We start from the raw sequence: 15,582 nt of genomic DNA on the forward strand, positions 1-15,582 counted from the left end.
ACCAGCGCACCGCTGCCTGCGCCGCCCTCCCCCCCGCACACACGCCAGGCTCCCACAGGCACCCCCAGACTCCTAGCCCCGGGCCCCCCCTCGCCCCCGGGCACTCCCCCTGGCCCCCGGGCCTCCCAGATGGCCCCCGCCCGCCGCCTTCCCGTCACCAGGCAACGGCGGCCGCGGTGGCGGGCGGGAAGGGCCGCGCTGCACGCCGGGAGGGGTCAGAGGTGAGGGGGCAGCGGCTGAGCGCGCGCGCTCCGGGGCGGCCGCTCCGGGTGAGGTACGGGCCGGGCCGGGCCGGGCCCCGCCGTCCCCCACCGCCTGGCGGGAGGCGCAGGATGGCGGAGAGACCGGAGGACCTGAACCTGCCCAACGCCGTCATCACCCGCATCATCAAGGAGGCGGTGGGTGCTGGGGGGGGCAGCGCCAGCGGCCTCTGCGAGCGGCGGGGGGGCGGCCGGGCCAGCTTTCCCCGCAGGGCCCCGGCGCGGCCTTCTTTGTCCCGCGGCTTTACAGCCCAAAGCGTGCCCAGGCCTCGGGGAGAGGCCCCCGGGGAGGGGGGGGGGGGGGGGCGGCCGGGGGGGGTGCCCGAGGCCTCCGGAGGGGCGGCCCGGGCTGCGGAACCCCGCGGTGTCGTCAGCAGCGGGGCTGAACCGGGCCCCTAGAAAGAATCGGAGCAGAAGCGATTCCTTGTCTGTATAAAAATCCAGAACGGAATAATTCCCAGTCGTTAATTCAATGATCAGCTTGGTCTTGAGCTACGAGGTGTTGCTGAGTCTATCTGGGTACGGTGGGTGATGGGTCCGCGTCAGGAACTCGGTAGTCACTAGCTGAATTGCCCTGGAGATGGTGGCCAGACCCACCACTGGCCCAGAAGTTATTTTGCTTCTGTGTAGCCTTTTGCCTTGGAGAGAACACAGGCAAATTGCGGTTGGGTTTCAGCTGGCATCTAAGTTTCAGTGATAGCATTCAAGATAAACATTTCATTTCCAGTTGTGCTGAGCCTTCTGAGTGACAGAATTGACACATGAAATATGTAAGTTTAAGGCATTTATAGCAGCTGCTGATCAAAGTTGCATTTTTTTTTTCAGCTTCCTGATGGAGTCAATATTTCCAAAGAAGCTCGGAGCGCAATATCTCGAGCGGCAAGTGTGTTCGTGCTTTATGCAACATCGTGGTAAGAATTTGTTGCATCAGACAATCAGTGCAGTTGATTTATAATTCACCTCTCTGCCAGCTGTCCTGGAGATTTTTGCCCAGTGTTTGTTTCCATGTTGTCCTTTTGTATAAATAAAACAATCTTTAGTGTAATCTACCAGACTGCAGTGGTTGGGTTTGGATTGCCCTTAACAACCTGTGGCGAAGGCAGGTTGGCTTTGTACACAGAGAAGCCCCAACCCCACCAGGGACAAGGGGGGTCTCAAACTGCCGTTAGCCTCAGAACATGGCTGCTTGGCCTTGCCTTTGCTCACTTTCCAGGCTACTCACCACACGGCTGCATTAGGGTAAGCATGAGCCAACCTAGTCAGCCTTGGAGCTGGGCACAGAGGACACAGGAACGTTCCTGGGGTGGCTCAGGATACACTGTGCAGGCAGTCCCTTCTCTGGTGTAAGGTGCTGATGTGGCTTTGTGGAATTGTCACCTCACAGCCAATGTTCAGGCTTTCTCCTTCCCCCGGGTTGTAGAAAAGGTCCATGCAAGCAGAAAATTAATGCTGTGGGAAAGCAGTGCGACTAGATGAAAACAAGCAGCCAATGCAAACAAGGTATCTTAAACTACTATTAGTAAGTGATTAAAAAAAACCCAAATGTTTAGGAGATGGGGTTTTATTTTTAAGTCGCACGTGACTTCAGTAAACAAGACTAAATTGATGACAGTTACCAATTACCTCTCTTTTACTTCTTGTATTTGACTAGTGCAAATAACTTTGCCATGAAGGGGAAGAGGAAAACACTGAATGCTGGCGATGTTCTCTCTGCCATGGAGGAAATGGAGTTTCAGCGATTTGTAGCCCCTTTGAAAGAATCACTGGAAGGTACTGTCCTCAGCTCATGTCGAGGGAGTCTAATTAGCACCAAGTCCTGTTTTCCTTGAACACTGGACAAGCAACACTTACTTGCCTGTCTTGTTTCTCTTCTCTTTGCCCAGCATCCTACACTGCAGTTTGCCTGGGGAATAAATAATGTGCACCTTAACAGGACTGGGATAACATTATTTCACAACTGATGAGGATTGAGAAAGTCTCATCTGCTATCACTCCCCTATTATGTTTATGTAAGGAAAGTCTTAGGTGCTGCCTGTAAATGTGAACTCCTGCGTCCTTTTCAGCATTTTTCTGCTGAAACTTAACCTGATTTCCTATGGAGTTGGTCAGCACAGCTCAAATAATAGGGTGAGTTGCTGCTATGTGTTCACTGCTCCCCTTGTAAGGCTGGAGAGCAAGTGGATGTTAGACTTCAGCTACTGTACTGTTCATGCCATGGATACACTGGCTTGCAATTTTTCAGTGTTCTCTTTTTCTCTTTTAGTTTACAGGCGTGAACAGAAAGGAAAGAAAGAAGCCAGGAAAGACAAAGACAAGAAGGCAGACTCGGAAGAGCAAGATAAGAGCAGAGAGGAAGAGAATGATGATGATGACGAAAGGATGGAGGAAGAAGAGCAAAATGAGGAGGAGGAGGTGGACAACTGAGCTTGCTGATGAAGAGACGTGCAGGGGCTGGGTTTTGTTCAGAGGAATATAAATGCTGTAAATCAAGCTTGCTGTGTCCCCTCTTGTTTCCAGTAGAGTTTTGTACTGTTCCTCTGGGGCCATCCCTTTTTGGCTTTAACTTGTACATAAAGGACTTCTGCTAAAGCTTTTCTCTTGGAAGGACCGCTCCTCCCTGCACGCAGGGGGCTTGGCACCCTCCCCAGGTTCTGAGCAGGCCGTAATGGGACTGGGCTTCTTATGCTGGGTTGGCTCTGAAATAGAGGAGAAAAGAAACGCCAGATGCTCAGTACAGAAGCTGGCCAGGAGAACTGGAGAGACTGTTGATTAAGCTCATTAAACCAAGTCGAGCTGAATCAAATAGATCATTCACCCTTTGGGGTTGCGTATCTACATGATGATGTCAGGAGGCTTGGAAGCTGAATATTTAAGCCTTTTATCCAAGTGATTTCCATCCCCCCCCCCCCCTTTATTTTCTTGCATTCTGGCTGTGCCTTCTCTTCCTGCTCTAACTTTTGACAGTGATACTGTGTCTTTCAACCTTGCCAGTCATATGCAGCAATATGGTACAAGTGTACACAGACCAGCGGTCTGCTCAGCTCACTCACCCAAATCAACCTAAATGAAAGAAGTTCACAGCACTTATGATGTAAACTAAGTACCGAAAGTGATTGTTCTGTGTCTTCAAAGCCCTAGGGGACCAAGAGGAATTGTATTAAAAATCTGAAGCAAAATGAACAGCTAAAACGTGTATCGGGGATGGAAAAAGGCAGCTGAATCAAGTGGTGCGTTTGTTGCTCGTCAGCACTGGGGACCAGTGGATCTGATGCTCTCGCCTCCTTTCCCTCCTTTGCAGAGCTGCAGTTCCTGCAGCCAGGTTGGTGACTGCAGCCAGTTTAAATGTGGTAGAATAGAATGCTGGATCTTGTCAGCTTGGATTTTTCATTTCCCAATTGGAATGGACTAGTTACATTCCTCGTTAGGTCCAGAGATGCGGACTGTCTCCCAGGGTGATGGGCTCCAGGAAAGCAGTGAGGACAGGACGTTGCTACCTAGGAGGGCCAACCTCAGGCCTGTGTTTTTTAAAATGGCTCTTTCAAGAAAGATGGGTTGAAACAATTTGTGTTCCTAGTCCTTGTATAGGTTTGTTCTTTTACACTTGAATTGGTAGTTTTGATGCCTTTCCTTTCTCTCTCTGAGAAAGTATTTAGAATAAGCTCCTTTTGGGGGAAAAAGGCTTTATTATTTGATATTTTTTTTAAGACTAATACACCTAATTGAACTTAACTGAGGTCAGGTGAAGGAAACATGAGGAAAGTGTAAGTAAAACCCAAGAGTTTTGCTGATGTGCAGTTTTAAAATAGCACTTGTGAGGAATAGGATATCCTTTTCACCAAAAAACTGATGTAGAGCTACCCTGCCTTTATGCTTTTATGGCACGGTGGCTTCTCACACATGGAAGCCCTGCTGCTGAAAAGAACTGAATCAACAAAGATTTTCTGCTGCTGGCGTGCAGTCAGGAACAGATCAAAAGACTTAAGTTGACAATGTCTTCCCGAGATCTCAAATAACAAAAAGGGCCTTCCTTTTAGCTCTTCTTCCACTTTAAGTTTTTTCTTTTTTCCTCTTCTAGTACATATCTGGGGTGCATATCTGGAAGGGAACAATATCTAAATAAAAGCCAGATTTTTTTACAGAAATGGAGTCTCTTATTTCTGTCAGTAATAAAATGAGCTTGTTGTGGTTGCATAAGCACACATGTGAGTGTGCAGCAAAGGCAAGAAAACAAACTTGCCACATCATTGTCTGTGGAGCAGCTGCTGGCGAAGAGAGGGTGAAGGCTGCTGCAAAACCAGCCTTTGTGTGAGAATGAGGGAAGCAGAGACTCGAAAGAAATAACTTCTAGTTACCAGGGGACTGAGGTTTGGGTGCTGGTCTTTGTAACCCAGCTTGCCCTCACTGTGGGCGGGAGGCACGAGGCTGGGGGCAAAGGGGAGATACGGGGTCTGCGTTTATGCACTGCAGCAAAGGAAACTTACTGCGTGGGAGCTGCAGAACACCATGCAATAAATGCAATCCCTGCATCTCCCTTATGAGAACACCAAGAAAATGGTACGTGCTGCTACGCCTGCAGCATGGCTCTGGCTTCCCTTGGGCTGGCAGGCCCCCCTGCCTTGCACTCCAAAGCCCTGCCCCAGGCTCTTGCAGCACCCCAAAACCCAGCTCCATGCCACCATAGCAGCCCCAACCATGTTGCTTACTCCCACAGCACCCTAAAGCTCTGCTCCAGGCTCCTGCAGCACCCCAAAGCCCAGCTCTGCGCCACCATAGCACCCCAAAGCCTGCCTACTGGCCTCCCAGAACCCAAAACCTGGCTTCGTGTCCCTGAAGCACCACAAAACTGGGCTGCATGGCCCCCACAGCACCCAAAAGCCCTCCTCCAGTCCCCCTGGAACCCAAAACCTGGCTCCAGGTCCCCACAGCACCGCAAAACTGGACTGCGTGACCCCCCCGCGGCACCCCAAACCCGTCTCCAGCCCCGGCCCAGCACCCCAAACCCTACCCCAACTCCTACACTCGCCCGAACCCCGCTCCCACCCCGCCCGCCGCGCCCCGCCGCGCCGCACCGCCCCCAGCCCTTTCCCGCGCTCCGCCGCGCGAGACTTCCCGCCGCCTTCCTGCAGGGGCGCGGATATGCTAATGAGAGGGTGGGGCCATGTAAATTGCGAGGGCTCGGGGCAGAATCACACGGGCCGAGCGGGACGCGGCGGAGGCGGTCGGTGAGTACCGGGAGCGGGGCTGGGGGCCGGCGCTGGCGCTGGGGCGGCAGCAGGTCCCGACCCCGGCCTCATGTAGGGCTGCCTGGAGGCCTGAGGGCTCGTGGCTCCCCGGGCAGGGCCCGGCCGGGCAAGGAGGCACCGCTTGGGCGCAGGTAGGGTGCAGGCAGCAAGGGCAGCCCGGGTGTCGCCCGGTAGCTGGCAGTTACCGTGGGGAACGGCACCCAGCAGCGCGTGATGCTGTGGGCTGGCATCGGTCCTGGGCCCTGCGCTGTAATTACAGACCCCCTGCATATCCCCATTTCCACGGCCCAATCTGGAAGAGGCAATCTGTTGTAATTTCTTGACCTTTGTTAGTGACTGTTAATTAACCTGCAGCTCCGTTGTCTCGAGCTCTGCTTCCCTAGTACGCTCCAGCCTGTCCCTGCTCCACCTGGGGTTTTGGGAGCTCGCGTGTCTCCAGGACTGAAGGTGAACAGTTGCAGCATGTGCTTGTGTCCTAAAAGGCTGGGAAGCAGTTTCCTCCTGGCTTGGCAGGAACACGCCGCTGGCTCGGTGGGGCTGGCGCAGACCTTTGCAGCTCACCGCTGGCGTGTGTCGGGTCTGGCTTTGGCTCATCCACTAAAGTTCATTTCATTTGGGCTTGTGCAAAGGGAGGGCGGCGGGTGCCTGCTCCTCTCGGTTTGCAGTCGCTGCTTTCCTTGGGCGCAGCGAGGTGGGGTGCTGTGGGCTTGGGCTGGCCCTCGAGCAGTCCCCATGTGAAGGAGAGAAGGTGAAACCACTCTGCTGCGGAGCTGTTTGCTTGGGAGGGAGCTACAGGCCTGTTCTGAACCTCCTCCTTACTGATGCTCTGCTGTGCATGAAGAAAACTGCCTTAGAAAGCCAGATTTGGGCCTTTAATGTCAGAGAAAGAGGTGTGTGTGCCCTGCTGGGAGCCCTAAGGGGGTCTCGTGGGAAACAGCCCCGTTCCAGGGTGCAGCATATTGTGGTGCAACGTCCCCTTAGCACAGCGCTCTTGCAGTCCTTGCTCTGCATCCCTGCTGTCCTTCCCCATCTGACCAGGTGCCCTGGATGGGCAAGGGGAGCCTGGCCACAGCTCCTCCTGTGGGTGTGGGGGCTTGTAAGGAGGGCCCCAGCTCCCCTGGCCTTGCAGCAGATGGGTGCTCTGCTGGGGCCCACCCGTCTTGGCTGTTATCTCCGCTTGCAATTCTGCCGGGTGCCCATCTCCTCCTTGCCCGGAGAGGGCAGCTTCTGGAGCTGTGGCCTCTATCTGTCCCATACAGAGTCTGGTGCCTCTGGTTCCACCCGTCCCCCCTCCCCTTCCTCCTGTGGGATTAACTGTTTAAAGCATTTTTTGGATTCTCGAGGTGGGTTTTGTTCACTGAGCCCTTTGTTCTCGATTGCTGCCTGCCTGGAGCCTTGCCTGGAGCCCTGCGCTGGAGCTGCCGACTCCAGTTCGCTGGAGGGCTGTCCCTTTCCCTGTGAGTAAGGACTGGAGCGGCAGCTTTCCAAGGGCTAAAAATTACTTGCCAAGTGGTTCCGTGACACTGCCAGCATGCCTGTCAGCTGGTCTGCATCCCCCGCGAGCACCATCTGGTTTTTTTACACAGCGTTTTTATACATGCAAGCCTGTAAGTGATTGCTGGGGGTACAGGAGACTCAGTTCAAGCCCTGGACTGGAACATGATGCCCCTGCATTACAAGTGCCTTATCCACTGGTCTGGCCTGATAGCGACTGAGAATTTGGCTCAGCGTTACACTATCTGTAGGGTCTTGAGTGTGTGAAATAGGGAAACACCTCAGATTAAAGTTTTTCCAGAAGAATGGAGCCATCTCCTGCACAGCTCTGTTTCTGACTGGTGTCATGTGTGCTAGTGTAAAACTTTCATCCCTGGACTGTGTCCTGGGATGCTGTGAGCTGTGTTTGTTCTCCAGGGAAAGCCAGGCACGGGCAGTGGGTTCATGAGGTTTATTGCCTGGGGAACCCCTCCTGGGATGGGACTGGGGACCAGAGGGCAGCTCCCCTGAGACAGGGGAGCTGTGTCTGCTCTGTCTCCCAGGGGAAGCTGTGCCCAGAGGTTCTAGCAGAGGAATCCACTTGCTCTTTCGGAAGCCTATCTCCAGCTCTCCTCTTGCCCACCTCCCTCAGGTTTCAGTTCTCAAAACAAAATCTGTGGTCTCTAGTGGGGACTTCGCAGTTTGTCTCCTTGGGCACCCCTGGCTCCTCTGCACGGGGTGTTTGTGAGATGTAGCCCTGTGTGTGCAGCCAGCAGAAGTCCTTGAAGTTGCTCTGTACAAACAGTCCGTTGTTCGGGTTGTGGTTCCCAGGGCCATAACAGCCGCTCTCTTTTGTGCTGCAGCCAAATGCCTTGTCCCAGGGCAGCCACCCTCCTCCGGCCCCTTCCATCACGCTCTCACCAACCACATGTTAGCACTAGTGGAAATTTAAATCTTAATGGTCTAATCACAGAATTATTACTAGATTTCACTATTACAGAAGAAGAAAATATTGCTACAGAAGAAGGCTCAACAACAACATAGCTAACAATTTATGTATATTGAGTAATTGTTCCTTGTTAGCTCTGAAATCTGTTTTGCCCAGCTTCCCCAGTTTTCTTTATCTAGCAGTAAGTGGCCACTGGACTTGTGTGACTGTGGAGCTTTAAACCCTGGTGTCTCCAGGATGAACCTGTGCCTCTCTCCTCTAGTGCCCATACTCTTCTGCAACTGCACCTTTACACTATGGCCATAAATACTTCATGCTACGCAGAACAGCTTTTTGCTACTCTGTATACAAAAGCCGATCACACAGTTATACAGCATTAAGCAAAAGTAAAATGAATTAAGCAATGACCATCTTATCATTGGAAAACAGCTGTTACAGTTGTGCAAGCTAAAACAGAGGGAGCCTCAGGAAGGTGATAGTGTTGAGCCGTGTGAACATGGTTCTGCTGTTGGAGGTCGCTGGTGGCTGTAAATTGGTGGTTTCATACACAGAATTGGGATGTTTTGTGGGGAGGAGATGGCATCATGCCTGTTTATGGGAAGTGCTGTGCTGTGACTGCTGCTGCAGGGTCCTGCAACACCCAGCTGGCACGGGGCAGTACCCAGTAGAGTTGGGATGGAGCTGGCTGCAGTGCAGCTCATGTTCTCTGTGTGTGCCTGGCATGGGACAGGGACAGTCCTACAGTGGCTGCCTGGATCTCGTTCCCCCCATACATGCCAAGAGCAGCGGCTTGTCAGGACACCACCACTGACCAGCCCGCTGGTTTCTTTTGGTGTTTCAGAGTCTCCATCCACATCCTCCTAGTGACGGCCCAAAATGCAGGCAGACTCTATTCTTCACAGCGGCTACTTCCACCCTGTGCTACGCTCCTGGCAGTGTACAGCAACCGCTTTTGATGCCTCCAACCTCATCTACCCCATTTTTGTCACGTGAGTGAGCTGTGGCTTTCTGGGTTAGGGATGAACCAAGCCCAGGTTGACTGGCTTAGGTGCTCCCTGAGCTCTTAGGTTCAGATTCCCCATGGACAAGCCTGGGATAGGAACTTCCTTCTCACACAGAGTCCTCACAACTCTGTCCCATTCACCTCCTGTAGTGACAGCCCTGATGCAGTGGAGCCGATCCCCAGCCTCCCTGGACAAGCCAGGTAAGAATCCAGCCCCACTGAGCTGCATGCCGGTCACTGCCATGCCCTGTGCCCGAGCAGGGTTGATGTATGGCCTGAGATGAGCATGAGCCAGGGGTGATGCAACCCTCTGTGGTCGCTGCCCTGGTGATCGATCCCCCAGCATCAGGTAGGGCAGGAGCATTTGTCCACCGAGAGACTGGAGGGAATCACTGGGAATGCTGAGAAAGTACCAGAACTAGCAGGGACAGTGCCAGGATCTCACAGTGGCTCAGAGGGCTTGCACATTGTGTGGGTTGTTAAAAGCAAACGGGGTTTCCAGCAGCAGCTAGAAAACCCATGCAAGGACATGAGCTCTGGTCCTGCATTAGATCTTGCTGGACTGGCAGCTCCCATCTTCATCTGCTACCGCATTAGCCAGGTTGTGGTCGGAGAAGCCCCAGGGGGTGGCCCTATGGGGACGTGGGCTGGATCTGCAACAGGGACATCAAGATAAGAGATCCAAGTGCAGAGCATGCTTGTCCTTTCAGAGCAGAGAGTGTTCACTCCGGGTAGATAATCCTTCTGTAGCCCCAGATAAGGTGCCAGATTGTTCCTTCCAGTGTTTGGGCAACTCCTGCTCTCTGCTGCTGCTTGGTGTGGATGCTTGTGGATGCTGGATCACTCAGAGACCAGCATCCAAGTCACAGACTAGCTCCCCCCATGGAGCAGGTCTGGGTGCCTGGCAGCCCCCTTCACTTTGCCCTGCTCAGGTACGGAGTCAACAAGCTGGAGGGGATGCTGCGTCCCCTCATTGAAGATGGTCTAAAGTGTGTGCTCATCTTTGGGGTGCCCAGCAAGGTCCACAAGGTCAGTGTATGTGGTGGTGGCAGGGGCTTGGGGTGGCCACAGGGGTCTGGGCAAGCAGTGTGGGGCCAGGGGGGCTGTTCCTGATCAGATCAGTTCAGGGTCTCTGAGCATGCTTGCACCCCATTCGGCAGAGCAGGATGGGGATGGGAGACTGTAGTAACACTCAGAAAGCTCCCAGAGCTCCCACAGGTGGCCCTGAGACCTGCACTCACTGCTCAGAGGCACTATTCTGTTGCCCTTTTCCATCGTTGGTGGTCATGCTGCCCTGCATTACAGGGTCCCACCATTCAGAAAACCTTTCCTGGGCAGAACTGCTGCCATGGATGAGTCGGTGGGAGCTGAGGCATTTCTCTTCCTACAGGATGAGAGAGGTTCTGCTGCTGATGCAGAGGACACACCTGCCATCCAGGCAATCAAGAAGATCCGCTCCACCTTCCCAGAGCTGCTAATTGCCTGCGATGTCTGCTTGTGCCCTTACACCTCCCATGGGCACTGCGGTGAGCACACAGCCTGGGGTCCTGGGCTGCTCTTTGGGCATTTTCCTGGCACTGAGAGTCTCCAGGGATTTGCCATTTTCCACTGAGGAGCTACATGTGTTGGTGGGGTCTAGCCAGCTCCTGCCCCAAGACTTGGCTCCCCAGTACTGGTGCAGCTGAGCTTGGGAGACCTCTCCTGGGTTTGGACAGTGGGGAGGGAGGCACAGATGGTTAATGCACCCACTCTGGCCATCTGAATCTGTCTGAGGAGCTGTCTGTGTTCTCCATCTCTGTTTTCCCTTCTCTGGAGCACCCTGGTGTTGTGTCCGGTCCCTGGAGGACCATGTCATTGGTCTCCTGGTCCTTAACCAGCTCCCTTAACACATTCCCCACTGTTGCTCTGAGCATCTCCATAGCCTGTCCAGAGAGCCACACTCCCACCCTAGAGATAGAGGCACCCGGCTGTTCAGCTTCTCGTGTGACCCACGGTTTGTCTCCTAGGCATCCTGCGTGAAGACGGCACCATCCAGAACGAGATCAGCTGCCAGCGGCTGGCAGAAGTGGCACTGGCTTATGCCAAAGCAGGTGGGGATCCCCCTGGCAGCCAGCGGTACCCGAGTTTGACTCTTCCAGACTTGCCCCACCTTGCTTTCAGCAGGCCCAAAAGCAAACCGGGCTGGATCCAACTGGGAGGGCTTTTGTTCTGAGCTGGGGGAGGCTGCCCCTGACCTCCAGGCGCTGGCTCCAGCAGAGCTGCAGGCACTTTTGGCCCTGGGGTCACCTTCTGCTGGCAGTGTCAAAGCCTCGGGCACTTCTTAGCATCTCTGGTCTTTCCCTGCAGGCTGCCACATCGTTGCCCCCTCAGATATGATGGATGGGCGCATCGCGGCCATGAAGGCAGCGCTGATCTCCAATGACTTGGGCAACAAGGTGAGCTTGGGATCCGCGTGTGCCAAGGGCAGGAGTGACATCCACGGGGAGGCTGTACCCGATAGCACCCGGGCAAGCAGTGGGAGAAGTAAACCCCAACCTTGCCCAGGATGTGCCGTGGGCATTTCCCTGCCCTGATGCATATGGGAAGGAAATGTCCTTGGCTGGGCATGGGGACAGCAAGGTGCCAGGCCTCTGGCAGGGGAAGGAGGATGTGGGGCAGAGTATAAAACAGCCATGGGAGGGAATCGCTACTGCCCTGGCGCTGGGATGCAGCACCAAGCTTCAAGCTTCTGGCTCTCACAGCTCCGCTCTCCTCTGTAGGTCTCTGTGATGAGCTACAGTGCCAAGTTTGCTTCGTGCTTCTACGGTCCCTTCAGGTGGGTCTGTCCCTCCGCCAGGAGTGTCCCCAGCCAGCACCAGGCTGGCCGGGAGGTGCATTCCTGGGTAGTTATTTGGGAAGGGGACTCGGTGAGAGTCTGGGCCGCAGCTTGGGCTCGTCATGTTGGAGCATCCTCCTCCTACATATCGGTGCAAAAGGGAGACAACTGCACCTTGCCCAGGAGAGGCTGGCTGGTGGGCCAGCCTCCTAACCTGCTCATCCTGGGTGCTGGTGGCAAAGCAGGCAGAGAGGGAGCTGCCAGGAGCAGTGAGGAGGGGAGCTCCAGGAGCTAGTGCTGCCCCAAAGGGTGGGGGACAAGCCTCAGCTCAGTCAGCTATTAGACCTCGTCCCAAGAACAGCCTGACCCTGATGGGGCATCACTGAGGAGCCCACCTCAAAAAAAGCAAAAGGAAATGTCTGACATTATTTTACCCCAGACTCTGGGCACGGGAAGGGCAGTGGGTGTTGAAGCACAGCTCCCAGGGCCAGCCTGGGCCTGTCGGACCTCCCAGAGTGGTCCTGGGGTGCTGAGGTGGGTCAGGAGAACCCCCCTTTTTGTGACCCTGATGGCTCAGGCACTTGTCCTAGTCTGTCCTCATGTTTCTGAAGCTGTACAAGGTGAGGCATGGGGAAACATGCTGGTCCTTATCTCCTGCCCTCTGCTTTGCTCATCATCAGGGATGCTGCACTATCCAAACCTGCTTTCGGAGACAGGCGATGCTACCAGCTGCCCCCGGGTGCCAGGGGCCTGGCAATGCGTGCTGTGGTGAGTGAGCTGGGGTCGGGCTGCCTGGGACAGTGCTAAGGGTCATGGGTTTGTGGACTGGAAAACTCTCACATGGTGCCCAGGTGACAAGCCTTTCCACCCAGCAGTGCAGCAGGGTTTGGGGAGAGGAAGATCGGGGGGTGTTTGGGGTCAAAAGGGGGTAGGAGGCACACCAGCTGAAATGGTCAAGGTTCTTCCCGCTCCACAAGCAAGAGAAATATGAGGCCTGTCAGTCTGCCAGGGAGCTGGTCCCCAGCGTGGGTCCAAGGACTGTGTGCTGGTAGCTGTGGCATAGGTGACACCGTACCCCGCTGTGGCCTGGGGTGTCAGGTCCAGAGACACAGCCAGCGGCTTTCCCCAGGAACTGTGTGTCTGGCGAGGAATGTCAGCTCTCCCCCATCACAGCCTGTCTGTGGGCTCCTGTGGCCATTAGGGGCTCACCAGACCCTTCTGTGATCCCTCCTGGGAAAACCAACCACCAGGTCGTAACTTCTGGGGAAAAACCCGTGAACTTGGTGGAAAATGTTCTTCAGCCCCAAGCTGCCGGGGTCACACACATGTTCCCCTCACAGGACCGGGATGTGCGTGAGGGAGCGGACATGCTGATGGTGAAGCCAGGGATGCCCTACCTGGACCTTGTGAGGGACGTCAAGGCTCGAGTAAGCTCCTTCTGCATGGCAGCAGGGGCACGGGGTGGCCCTGAGGGAGGAAGGGAGGAGAGGGGTGCGTTTGGCACGGCCAGATGGGATATCCAGGCCGGAGGGGCTTCGCTGTGGGTTTCAGGGGCAGAGGTGGGCGCTGGCGCCCCTCTGGGAGCACAGCAGGGTGGCGGGAGAGGGCTCCGGACGGGGGGAGGGCTGTCCCCCGCCGACTGACCGCCCTCTACGCTCCCCTCAGCACCCCACGCACCCGCTGGCCGTGTACCACGTCTCGGGGGAGTTCGCCATGCTGTGGCACGGGGCCCAGGCCGGGGCCTTCAGCCTGGAGGCTGCCGTGCGGGAGGCGGTGACGGCCTTCAGGCGCGCAGGTGAGGCGGGCGGCCCCCAGCCCTGCTTCCCCGGCCCCGACCCGCCCCCGGGGGCGACCCCAGCGTCTCGTCTCTCCGCAGGGGCCGACGCCATCATCACGTACTTCGCGCCGCAGCTCCTGCGGTGGCTGAAGGAGGAGGCGGCGGCCGGACGGGCCTGAGGGCGGAACTTCCGGTGACGGGGCGGGGCTTCCGGTGACGAGGCTTCCGGGGCGGCCGGGCAGCGGAGGAGGTGGCTGCGCGCGGAGCCGGGGGGGCCCGTGGGCCTCGGGACTGCGCGTACCCCCGGCCGCCTCTCCCGGAGCCCGGCCCGGTGAGCCCCGGCACCGCCCCGCACCTCCGGCCGCTGTGTGACCGGCGCGGACCCCGCTCGCCCTCCCCCACGGCCACCCAGCCCGTCCCCCCCGTGACTGCGGCCGCCCAGCCCCCCCCACGCAGAACCCCGCTGCAGCACCTGCGTTGGGGGCGCAGCTGCCCCGGCCTTGGCACCCTGGAACTCGGAGCAGGGCCCTTCCTCCCCTGCCGTGGCTCCATGCAGTGCCCGGAGTGTGGCTGGGCCCCCGCGGGGGACACTGACAGCGGTGGGTGTGACACGGGCAACGGGCCGGTGCCCACCCCCCTCTGATAAAACGGCTGTGACCCACGCTCAGCACTGACTTGCTTTTGGCAGAGCACCTGGGTCTCCCCTCCCTGTTTGTTCGAGGTTTCCCTTAACCCTGTGCTTTACTGAAGCCATGCTTAGGCTCCGCTTACTGACCTGGGATGTGAAGGACACACTGCTGCGGCTGCGGCAGCCGGTGGGGGAGAGTTACGCAGCCGAGGCCCGGGCTCATGGGGTGCAGGTGCAGCCGGAGATGCTCAGTCGGTCATTCCGGGAGGTGTACAGAGCCCAGAGCCGGCACTTCCCCAACTACGGCCGCGGCCAGGGGCTCAGCTCCCGGCAGTGGTGGGTTGATGTTGTGAAACAGACCTTCAGGCTCTCAGGCGTGCATGAAGATGGAGTCCTAACACTGATGGCAGAAAACCTCTACCATGACTTCTGCAGTGCCCACAACTGGGAGGTACTGCCTGGAGCCAGTGAGACCCTGAGCCGGTGCTGCCAGCGTGGCTTCCACATGGGGGTTGTCTCCAACTTCGATAACCGGCTGGAAAATGTCCTCTCTCAGTCCAACCTGTGGCACCACTTTGAATTCGTCCTCACTTCTGAGGACACAGGCTTCGCCAAGCCAGACAGGAGGATCTTTGAGAAAGCCCTGCGCCTCAGTGGGGTCCCCCCAGAGCAGGCAGCTCACGTGGGGGATGACTACACCCGCGACTACAGGGCAGCCCGTGCCGTGGGCATGCATGGCTTTCTGCTTCGGACTGCTGGGCAGGGCGAGGAGCCAGCCGTGCCCCCTGAGCATGTCCTGCCTACGCTCGGCCACCTCCTGGCTCTTATTGAAAAGGGGTAGCTGGGTTTCAGAAGAGGACCAGTGCTGCTGCTGAACAGTGAACCAGTCCTGACGTGGGATTTCTTGCTGCCAGTTGGACAGGGAAAAGAAGCGAGTGCTTCTGCATGCAGGGAGCGGAGCGCTGCCAGAGCTGGAGGGGTGTTATTGAAATAAAATGTACCTGAGGCTCAGCATTGCTGATGTCTTTCATAGCTCTAAAAACGCTATGGAAAAGGGGCTGTGGTGGTGTCTTGCCTAATGGAGCTGTCAAGCTGCACTCCATCCAGAAAGCTCAGTCTGGCAGGAGGGATGGAGGCAGACACTGAGGTTTATCACTCAGTCACCCAGGGGAGTGGCTTGAGCGTCCCCCTGTCTGAGCGCATCACCAGAGCTGGGATCATTCCCATCCCAGGGAAGGTCTGCACAGGCAGAGCACCCAGGAAATGCGTGCAGGCCCTGCACACCTCAGCATACCCCACATTTGCCACTTCACCGGCATCCCTCTCATCCTGACAGCAGTGGCCAGGAGGCAGTTGCAGTCTTCCTGCTGCAGGCAGAACAGTCTGGAGTTGGGCAATCGCACTTAATGTATTGCCAATTCACAAACTTTACTG

At 56.3% G+C, this 15,582-nt stretch overlaps 3 protein-coding genes across 5 annotated transcripts; all 3 read left to right on the top strand.

Annotated features, from left to right (window-relative positions):
• Nucleotides 1-210: 210 nt before the first annotated feature.
• On the top strand, nt 211-2,750 carry POLE3 (DNA polymerase epsilon 3, accessory subunit). Its single transcript, XM_056351752.1, has 4 exons — nt 211-398; nt 1,086-1,171; nt 1,912-2,030; nt 2,524-2,750. Exons 1-4 carry the CDS (start codon nt 333-335, stop codon nt 2,682-2,684), a joined length of 432 nt encoding a protein of 143 aa, XP_056207727.1. The 5' UTR covers nt 211-332; the 3' UTR covers nt 2,685-2,750.
• A 2,642-nt stretch (nt 2,751-5,392) lies between these two features.
• ALAD (aminolevulinate dehydratase) lies at nt 5,393-14,187 on the top strand. 3 transcript variants are annotated; one of them, XM_056351756.1, is made up of 12 exons: nt 5,393-5,482; nt 8,767-8,914; nt 9,079-9,129; nt 9,861-9,957; nt 10,319-10,454; nt 10,935-11,018; nt 11,275-11,363; nt 11,688-11,743; nt 12,424-12,511; nt 13,084-13,170; nt 13,409-13,538; nt 13,620-14,187. In XM_056351756.1, exons 2-12 carry the CDS (start codon nt 8,802-8,804, stop codon nt 13,697-13,699), a joined length of 1,011 nt encoding a protein of 336 aa, XP_056207731.1. In that variant the 5' UTR covers nt 5,393-5,482; nt 8,767-8,801; the 3' UTR covers nt 13,700-14,187. The 3 variants fall into 3 exon arrangements, with proteins under 3 accessions (XP_056207731.1, XP_056207730.1, XP_056207732.1); XM_056351755.1 differs by lacking the exon at nt 5,393-5,482 and adding an exon at nt 5,520-5,634; XM_056351757.1 differs by lacking the exon at nt 5,393-5,482 and adding an exon at nt 5,926-5,950.
• An 85-nt stretch (nt 14,188-14,272) lies between these two features.
• On the top strand, nt 14,273-15,159 carry HDHD3 (haloacid dehalogenase like hydrolase domain containing 3). The gene has a single exon (XM_056351758.1). It carries the CDS (start codon nt 14,273-14,275, stop codon nt 14,987-14,989), a length of 717 nt encoding a protein of 238 aa, XP_056207733.1. The 3' UTR covers nt 14,990-15,159.
• The last annotated feature ends 423 nt before the right edge of the window (nt 15,160-15,582 follow it).

This window comes from Falco biarmicus, chromosome 9 (assembly GCF_023638135.1).
Source record: "Falco biarmicus isolate bFalBia1 chromosome 9, bFalBia1.pri, whole genome shotgun sequence".
Classification (NCBI taxonomy): domain Eukaryota; kingdom Metazoa; phylum Chordata; class Aves; order Falconiformes; family Falconidae; genus Falco; species Falco biarmicus.